Genomic DNA, 9,950 nt, shown 5'->3' on the forward strand with positions numbered 1-9,950 from the left:
ACAATATAAAAGATCACACGAGCCGTACGCACGGTCAGGCTGAAGGAGCCATGGGGGAGGGAAAAGATGGCAAAGGCACATGTCGGAATTAGACCTCAGGAGCTCTGCAAGCTACAGCCCATTCCCAATACAATGCCAGCATCCAGTCTCCTGTGAGAGGCTCATAGGGGAAAAGCCTTCCAGGAAATGCCCAGCTTCTTCCTCCCTGACCCGGCCCACCTGGGCTTTAAGAACCAGTGGCCCTGATCCTTAACTGGAAGGTGCCGACGGAGGCACCGTAAAATGGAACACGGTTCAAGGCATCGACAGACCGGCCTCCAGTCGGCATGCACCCTCCTTCCTCCCCCTCACACCCCTGCTGTCCTGCCATGGGGTGGCTCCTTCCTCCCTCCCCACGCTTGGTCTTCCCATAAACCTTAACTTCCATGGCTTCCAAGCATCTGATACCACAGAGGCCTACAGTGTATCCTCACCTTCCCATCCCCAGCGATGGGGTGATGGGGCTATGGGGCTATGGGGCCATGCGGGTGGGGGAAGACCAAGGGGTCTCTTACGACTACAAATCAGGGAGGGTTGTGACTGGTGATAGGAGATCTCCTAAGACATAGATGAACTGACCACTGATCAAAGCAATTACCCAAAACAAATACCAAGATCACATCTAGGTCAAAATGCTTCTACCCACGTTTCTACATGTAAATGTCCATCAAGCCTATAGTAAAACAGTAGCCACCAAAGATTTAATAGCTATTGATTTTGGTGAGTCGTAATATGTATGTACACGTCTGGTAATTAACCATCCTATTCACTTTCTGCTACCATGTCAAGGCACCAGACAGACCCCTGCTAACCTTGGCTTTACCAGCCTGAATCATTTATGAAAGAAGAATTCTGTACCTTAGAGGGCCTTTCATACGTTTCACACATTTCCTTTCACTGGCCGATGAAACAGACAAATGGCTACCCTTTGCAGGAACCGGCCATGATAAGTTCCAGGAGGGGTGATAAAAATCACCACTGCACCCTCTCTACAGCGTGGAGGTGCTCGTTTGACTAGTAAAGTACGTTGTGGTTGTTGAGGTCTTCAGCTCATCCCTGAAGTCTCACACGTGATATTACAGAGCACTGTTATTTCTACGCCGGCAGCTACAAATCGGTTATTAAGAAGGCTCTACAGACGATATTAAGAAATAAACACTGTAATTAAGCAGACTGGGACTTGGGGTTTTCGGTGTCTTATGGGAACTCAAGATCAAATTATGCCACAGTGGGGCGACTGTGGAGAGAAGAAATGAATCTCAAGTTTCTCTGATGAGAAAGTATGTTTACTCAAAAACTTCCACAGTAGAGCTCAGGTCTTTACATAAAGGAAAAAAAAAAGAGTAAAATTTAAAAACACAGCAAACTGCAGTGGTTCTAATTATCTTCATGCTTTGCCTTTCCGTAACAATATCATTGTAAAAATTCTCCCATTGTCCTGAAGTCCCTGCGGTGAGTGAAAAAGCAGGTCTCGTGAGAAGAATCAATGCTTTATTCAATATTAGGAAAAGGAATCAACGGTAAGAGTGTCCACTGCCATCAGCCATTTCAAATGAAATGGCTCCGCAAGGCGTGACAGAGGCCACCTCAGTCAGCATCCAATGGACCTTCATGCTGGTTCTAACCCCAACTTAACATAGCCACCACTCAGTCCCATGAGGATACCGAAGGCCCCTGGGGACCCTGAGGTCATCAGAGTCTCTTCACTGGGAGTGTTATTACCACTGTGGTTTTGCACAAGCATCCCATAATTTGAGATTCAGGTACCTAGAAAGAACTAAACTGACTTCACTGTATTCAGTATTTATGCACAGTGGACAAGAAGAAGAATGGCTTAAGTTTTGCGTAAAGCCAAGCTTAAAACTGCTTCCTGGTTCATCATTTTCATACTAAAAGAGGCAAGGCTCATACGAATCAAAATCTGCAATAAATTAGTTCAAATCTTCTTCCACCACCTCATCAAACCTGCCTGTTCCACGGTCTAAGGAGATTGGCTACAAAACAACCCATTGCATAGATGGTTGTTCACAAGATAAAAGGAAAATGCTTTTCACGGCATCATACTTTGGGGTCGGTCTGGCTTTTGCTCAGATGTGCAGCCTGTACACCAGCAGCATTTCCATACAAATTCCAGGATTCTACCCTTAACAGAAAATAAGGTGCACTTGGGGCCAGTAAAACCAAAATGTTACACTGAGTAAATGCAGTCCTAGGAAAGAAGACTATTTCATTCCTAAGAGCAAGCGTGTTCATTTTTCTTTGTCCAGGAACATTTACGTCAATCAAGCAGCCTGTGGGGACACTGCCTATCCCAACTGGACTGGCCAATTAGAAGAGCATATGCCACAATTTTTTAAATCTCCAAAATTTAATTATAGAGGAACCCATAATAATCACAAGATCCTAAATGTGAACACTTAGTAACTGCTCTACTCTAAACATGCATGCAGATTCACCCTCCCACTCTGTGCTGTTGAGTATCTTCAGGAAGGACAATGCTTATTGCCAAGTAAATATCTGTGGCAGCCCTGCAAGTTCAACATGCTCCCTTCACTTCATTCCTCTGTTCAGACCTACCGAAGCCCAGTTTCCAAATAATACAGATACTGGCTCCACACCCTCACCTCCCCAAGTCTGACATGGACTTAAGCCCTGAGAGCATTTCAAGAATATTCTGCAGAGTTCGAAGCGATTTCTCAATATTTCCTCAAGGGCTGTTATGCTTTTATTCTCCTCCAAAAAAAAAAAAAAAAAACTCCATGGTCCTGGGGAGGTAGGGGAAGCCAGCATTTCGTATGGAGGTGATCTCACGTTTTCAATTTTTTCGCTTTCCCAGCCGCTGCATTTAAAAATGGCTTTCTATAAATAGGACTGCTTGCTCACTCTTAAATCTCACTCACTGTCTTCTGCGTAAAAATAACTTAAATAGGGATGCAGGCGAGGTTCATTAATCCCTGTCATTCTGTCTCTCTGTGTAGTAGCCTCTTTCCTCCTTCTTATCTCATCGTCTATCTGGTCAGCTCCATTCATCCCTCTCTGTTCCACCGTGATATGTATTTCCATAACCCAGGGAGCTTAAAGACCAAAAATTAACCCAAGTGAATGATTTTTTTTAAATAATAAGTATTGACAATATAGAATAAAGACAGATCTCCAAAAATCAAACGATGATAAATACTGTAAGCTCCAAGACACCTAATTTGATTCTCATATTTGATACAAATCACAATTTTAATGGTAAAACATATTCCTTTCATGTTACTTTGATGAAGGAACCAACTTTTACAATTGGTTCTGCTGGAAAATAAGAAAAAAAAGATAATGATGAGACAGACACCCATTAATCAACAAAATGCTTAAGAAAATAGTAATGTGATTTTTTTTAAAGACGATTAAGGCCTAAGGAACTGAGCTTTGTTTTGATATCCTTGGAGGCTCTTTGATGAAGAAACGAATTCCCAGGAACCCCTAGGGAAACTTATGTGTTGGTGTGATGTTTCTGACTGGCTTTCAGAACACGACAGGGTGTTACACCTTGTATAGGATTTTCAATCGTGCCAGTTAGCAGCGTACGCTTGAGAACAAGGGGTCCAATGCATTTATTAACTTATTTCCTGTGACATTTGACCCAATCCAAGTCACAAAGAACACCTAAAGCAATTCTAGCATTGTTACGTAACTGTGGTGAAGTCCCATCACATATTCCAAATGTGAATCCATTTTGGGAAAGAGAAGAAAATGCCCCCAGAAGCATTTCTAGAAAATGAGCATTTCCACAGCCATGGAGTCAGTGCATCAGACTAGACGGCAGCGGCCAAGGAATGCACACTGCTGCTTACGTGCATTTCTCGCAATGGTTTATATAGTAGAATCAGAGACGGGGCAGACGAGAAGCTAACCTGGCAAGGAAGGATAAGAAAGAGGCAGGAGACAGAGGCAGATGGGAGAGAGGAAGGGGCGAAGGAAGGGAGGAAGGCTCTGCCCATCATCCTGTCCCTTCTTTCTGTCAGTCAGTGAACATCTGTTTCCACCTGCCCGGCCCGCAGTTTGCTCTGTGCGAAGGACACACCCCGGCATGGCAGGAGCCTCACCTTCCGACCTTGCCATCCAGTAAGGGAGGCAGTCACCTGCCAAACAGGCACCAAATAGACAGAGTTACAGATTACTCTAGACACTGTCAAGGAAGTGGCCAAGGTTTTAGGGAAGCAGATCATGCAGGAATCTAATCTGCGGCGAGCAGGTCTCTGAATCCAGTCTTTCCGAATATCCCGATCAGAAGCTGTCTAACCTCTGTACCCAAAACTGGTTATCCGCGCGCCTGCCCTCCTGCCGCCTGGGTGGACGGTGTGCCACCGGCCGAGGAATTCAGAACTGCACAGTGTGTACAAGTCGGGCTGCTGGAACCTTCCGTTCCCCCTGCCTCATCTTAACCCATAAATCCAACAAGGGAAACGCAACTTTGAGTGTTTTCATATTTTCAAAACATGAAAGAAAAAAAAGTAATAAATATGGGGGGGGGGGCAGGAGAAGATGAGAATTTAAAATGAGAATTTCTGTGCCCGGCTCTGTGGCCTGTGAAGGATTAACACCTGGCCCAGGCGAACAGGTGCTGCTCGGTTTGTCTGGGGGCGCAGGAGGCGGTCCCGGGCCGCGGGGATGGACGGGGGAGCTCAGAGGAGCGGCGCGGAGCCTCACCTCCATCCCCAGCAGCGGCGGCGAAGCGGGCTGGGCCTCCCGCAATGACATTGGAAGGTCAGCCAATCAGGCGCGGGGCTGCTTCCGAGCAGCCACCTCCGCCAAGAGGTGGCGCCCGCGGGGCCGGGCTCCCCAGCCAGTGGGAAGGGAAGGTGGGATGCGAACGCACGGTCCGCGGGCCCACCAGCCCCGGACACCGCCTTTCCCTTTCTCTGCATCTTCGAGATTGCAACAGATTGCGGGAGCACCGGCCTCCTGGGGAAAACTGGAAACAAAGACGTCGGACCCTGCCTCGCCGGCCGTAGCCTTTGCATTCGTGGCTCCTGTTGGGCTGAACTCCGGGACCCGGGAGGCTGGGCCCGGCGAACTTAAGAAGCCGCGGGGAGGAGAGCCTCCGGCCGCCGCGCCGCGCAGAGAGCACCGCTGCTCGGAGGCGGCGACTTCGTCTGCCCGTGAAGTCTGGCTGCACCAGTCTTGTGAGGTTTGCCGCCCACTAGTGTCCTGTGGCAGGGACACAACTGACGTGAAGGTATAGCACCGCCTCACCATCTCCCAGGCCGCCGATGGAGCTGGTCCCGGGAGCCAGCGTGCGCGGCAGCGCAGCGCCAAGAAAATAACCAGACACAGCGCCCTCCTGCGAACGCCCGGGGCCTCCGGCCGCCCCGCCAAACAACCAGGGGACGCAGAACGCGCGAGTGCTCGCCTCTGGAAGCGCTGCCGACTGCTCTGCCCTACCTAATGCTAACGGTATTATTGCCACTGCCTGTTAATTATTTATGAGGCGCATTCAGAATCTCAGCCGTAGGATTCGGCTAATTTTGTGAAATTTGGTTGCCATCGTTTTGTAAATGCATCCACTGAGAAATCCATCGTTTTATTTTTCAAACATAAATTTCCAGTCTCCTGCAGTGTTCTTAGGTCTTTATAAAATGACCTTCCCTGGTTTTTTTCTCTCTCCTTTACATGGAGTTTCAATGCCCATTGCATTGAGTCTCTTTATGAAATACTCATTGCATCTCATCCCAGACACATCAGTGATAAAACACTTTGACAGCTACATGGAGGTCCAGGAATCAGGGATTTAGATTGGCTTTTTTTTTTTTTTCTTGGTCACAATTATTTTCCCCTATCAGCGTGCTGTATTGGACCAGTTCTGCCCAGTGAGTCACTGACGCACAGCAACAAACTGCGGGCACACCAAAGTGGCATTCAGGAGAGAGTAAGGAGTGGAGAAGGATCGGCTGGCATTTAATGAAGGTCTGCATGGCATTTTGTTTTCCTACACGGGGCATCTTGTAGGGGCACCCAAGCTTAAGAGACCTAGAAAATTTTTATGAACTCTATAATTCTGGGGTGGAATTTAAATCTCCTTAATAAAAATAGGAGAGGGAGAAGTGGGGAGCAAGCCCTGAAATTAGTCACCTGATAACATTTTTTTTTTACTTCCACATATTTCCATGAATTAAATAAAGATCACCTTAAAACCCTGAAGCTGCATTTGCACTCATAAATGTCTGCTCCTAAATTTAAATAAAATATAAGTTTGCGGTACGTAATTCCCTGTGGAGATGACAGGGGATGCAGAAAGGTGCTGCACGGCCCACTTTCTTTTTGACGAGCACCCTTCTCTCTCCCAACACCCGCCCTCTCTAAGCTCCACAAGCTCCCTGAAAATGGCAAAGCGGCAAAGCCCAGAATTGCACGGCTCAGGAAAGGATGATGTCAGGGACCTCTGTGTACATAACAACAGAAATCAAGGATGCTAACAAAAATGTATTATATAGAATAAATCTGCTCATTAAGCCCACCTATGCTCTTAACAAGAATTGTAAACTAGAGTATTCTCGTCAGAGTTCAAGCCCAAAGAAATTGTGATAAAGCACAATGCAGTGTGTTTCCATCCCAAGGAAAGGCTGTGAGACATATCTGCACATATAGGGACCCCCATTCCCTTGCACAGTAACTGAAGCTCCCTGAGAGTATTTCCAGAACATTGCAGGACAAGCTGACTGCTTTTAGACGTGATGACTGCACCTGGTCAGGTGAGGCAATTCATTCAAGGATTTAGCCCATGAAGGGACTGTTCTCTGACTTCTATGTTTTACCCTGAATCCTGTCTGCAGCCTGTCCAGCAACCATGCTTTCATTAAGAAATAAATGTACATCCCATTACATCAGTAGGAAAAACGCTGTTGTCTACTGTTAAAATGCAGATACATTGTGGGCTTCTTATTTTATGAGTACCCCAAAATATCAAACTGCATCATTTTTTACAATTATATATTTTTTATCATGTCAGACGTTTTGATGTTTCAGGCCTAGCAATAGTCAGTGTAGCTATTAGAATTCATAGATTTTTTTATCATACACATTCAGGAATTTTTCAAAATTAAGGTAGACCAAAATATGACATGGTTGAAAAAAAATCTCTCCATTTTCTTCAAGTCTCATTCAGATAGGTAAGAACCATTTAATTTCACATTTTTGAAATATGGTCCTATAAACAGGCATCATTCCAAACTGGACTCTTATTTTATTTTGACATGACTATCTATTTTATGATCCTTTCCACAGTATGCACTGAACATCACTCCTTGAAAACTCTTTACAGCGAGTTCCCCCCACAAATGAAAAGAAGCCAAAGCTCTACAGTCAGGCCTTTTTTTTTTTAAATGCTTCATCATATAAAGAGAGGGCCATTTTTACATGAGATTCCATATCCTTCTGGTAGATGGGATCAGAACATGTAATACAGCAAAGTAAAATATTCATTTGCATGTACAGTCTATATCTCATATTGTGAAATCTACCTGTATTCATTATAGTATCAGTAGTGGTGGTTATCAATCAATTTTAAGGGTCCTGAAAAAGGTATAAGAAGATAATATGCTCTAGGACTCAGTATAAATGCACATACATAGCCTTGGCACGGATTTTCCACAGAGTAGATTATTTGAGGTTTTATACAATTTTCTCACTATATATGACTCTATCATGATTATTTTAGTAAAACTGATTCAAAAAAAAAATAGTCACACATTTTAGCATCCCTGTTTCAGAGACTGTACCAGACCTATTTCTGTCATATATAACTATGAAACTGTAAAACAGATACCAATTGACTGACAATCAGAAGCACGACCTCTTTCCTCATCCTGAAATACATACTTCCCAATAGGGTGGAAATTACGTTTCATCCCATAACCCAGGCCCTTCTGAGAAGCCCAGAGATGTACGCCCTGACAGGTGAGACAGGCCGTCAATGCTTTGTGGCGCTGGAACACGTATGTGAGCATTTTTACATTTTCTCTGAGTTCACATTAGCAGAACAGCATAAAGGGCCGACTTTCCTGATGCATCACCACACATTAGCTAAAGCAGATCTATCCCCCAAGGTAAATTCCCGCGAGGCTGCAGAAGAGGTATAGTGCCCTCTGGGAAAGATGGGTGTCATGTCAGAACTTGTTGCAATTCTTTCCTGCTAGGAAATCTCAAAATGAAAGTTTTGAACACTTTGCTTTAGGTTATATTAGAGAGCAAAGTATCATTTTAATGTTAATTTCAGGATTTCCTTCTTGCAGTGTTACCTTTCCTTAGTCATCTTTTTTTTTTTTTTTAAATTTTACAAAGTTTATGCATTTCCTCTGGCCTGTCGGTGTGTTGATTCTTTAAGTACTATCTTGGTAGGCAAAGAATATGCAGCTAACACTCAGAGCTGCCCTGGGCATCTTCCAGGAAAATCTTACAGCCTCCCCTTGGCTTCTGGTATTTTCTCATAAGGGCTAGATTTCCTTCCTTTCTCTCTCTCCCCCTCCCTCCCTCCTGGGTAGGGGATTCTGCTTAATGGTTTAATTTTAACTGTCAGCAAGTCATACATTTTATGCAGATTTGTGTTCCGAAATTTGAAATGGGAATTTAAGCTGTAGCTACTCCCAGGCAATGCCAAATGATGACAATTTCCTCTCATTCCCAGATGAGAGGAAGCCATTCATACATGCGAGTTCATATTTACGCGGTGACAGGCAACCAAAGGTGCAGTCACACTTACTAATTGGATCTGACTCAGTCAAGAGAAATAGCTTTTCAAATATCCAGGAAGAAAGCATTTCAAGATATAATATTGGATGGACATGAGGAAAGGAATGCTATTTGCAATAGTCACTGATTTCATTTCTACAAGTATACAGGTGTTTTAAAGAATCTGTCAACATTTCAGATGATGTAATGCTTATCAGTGCCTACAGTGCATATTTTTACATAAATGGCTGTGGGGATTCTGTAGTACCAAGAAGCGGGGTGGTGGTGGTAGAAGGACAGATCTTTCTTAAAGGCTTTTCGTGCTGCTGGAGATGAACTGCAGCAGAATTAAAGCACATGTTTTAAAAGCTCAAAAAGCTTTGAATCTGAAGGCAGACGCTCTTAACTGACCCCTCCACCTGCCTGCACTTGGAATGTCATGTCCCTTGCAGTCTGTGGTGTGTCAAACTGGCGATCTTTCCGTCTCTCTTCCTCTCAGCAAACCTGGTTTATTCTGAATGAGGTAGCTATCTAGTACAGGAGTTAGCTCGGAGCTGTCACCTTGCTAGGTAAGCGCCTTTAAATGATTACAGAGCAATTTTTCACCCGTCCTCTCTTCACTGCCTCCTCTCCTCCCCGAAGAAATATAAATAAGATTTTTAAAACATAAAATCCTGCAAATTTCAACCCAGATGGAGGAGGAAAAGGGAAAGACTTCACCCATGCATCCAATCCCCCCACACTCCGGTCAATACAAGAAATGACATTCATCACAAACCGAAAGGCTCACCATTCGCGAAGCTCTGGAACAAGGAGAGAGCCAGTATCCACATGCCCCTGCTGCTCCCCGGCCTCCCGCGAGCGCCGCGCCGGCCTCGCCCCCCGCGCTCCGCCCGGCTCCGCTCGCTCTACACCCGCCCGGGGGCCGCCGCCCGCCCGCCGCCGCCGCCGCCGCCGCTGCTGCCGAGCCGCCCGGGCACGCGGCACGGCCGGGCTCCGGGGCGAGGGCTGCGCTCGCCGCGCACCGCGCTCCTGCACACCTGCTCCCGGGCGCCGCGCCCAACGCTGCGGCCAGAGCGGGCCGGCTGGGCTGCAGCCCAGGTGCGCCGTCAGCTCAGGGGGCCGCCGGCAGGTCGGCAGGTGGACGGAGCCGCAGACGCGGGCGTGAGCTCATCCCGGGCGCCCGGCGCCCCGACTGC

At 46.2% G+C, this 9,950-nt stretch overlaps 1 protein-coding gene across 1 annotated transcript in view; it reads right to left on the reverse strand.

The window, feature by feature from the left end:
• DSCAM (DS cell adhesion molecule) overlaps positions 1-9,680 on the reverse strand; it is a 753,301-nt gene extending 743,621 nt beyond the window's left edge. Inside the window, exon 1 of the mRNA XM_049709686.1 lies at positions 9,542-9,680. Within this exon, the coding sequence (XP_049565643.1) occupies positions 9,542-9,584 (43 nt within the window). The 5' untranslated portion in view covers positions 9,585-9,680. The remainder of the gene's footprint in view (positions 1-9,541) is intronic.
• Positions 9,681-9,950: the final 270 nt, after the last annotated feature.

The sequence above is a fragment of the Orcinus orca genome, chromosome 5 (genome assembly GCF_937001465.1).
Source record: "Orcinus orca chromosome 5, mOrcOrc1.1, whole genome shotgun sequence".
Classification (NCBI taxonomy): Eukaryota; Metazoa; Chordata; class Mammalia; order Artiodactyla; family Delphinidae; genus Orcinus; species Orcinus orca.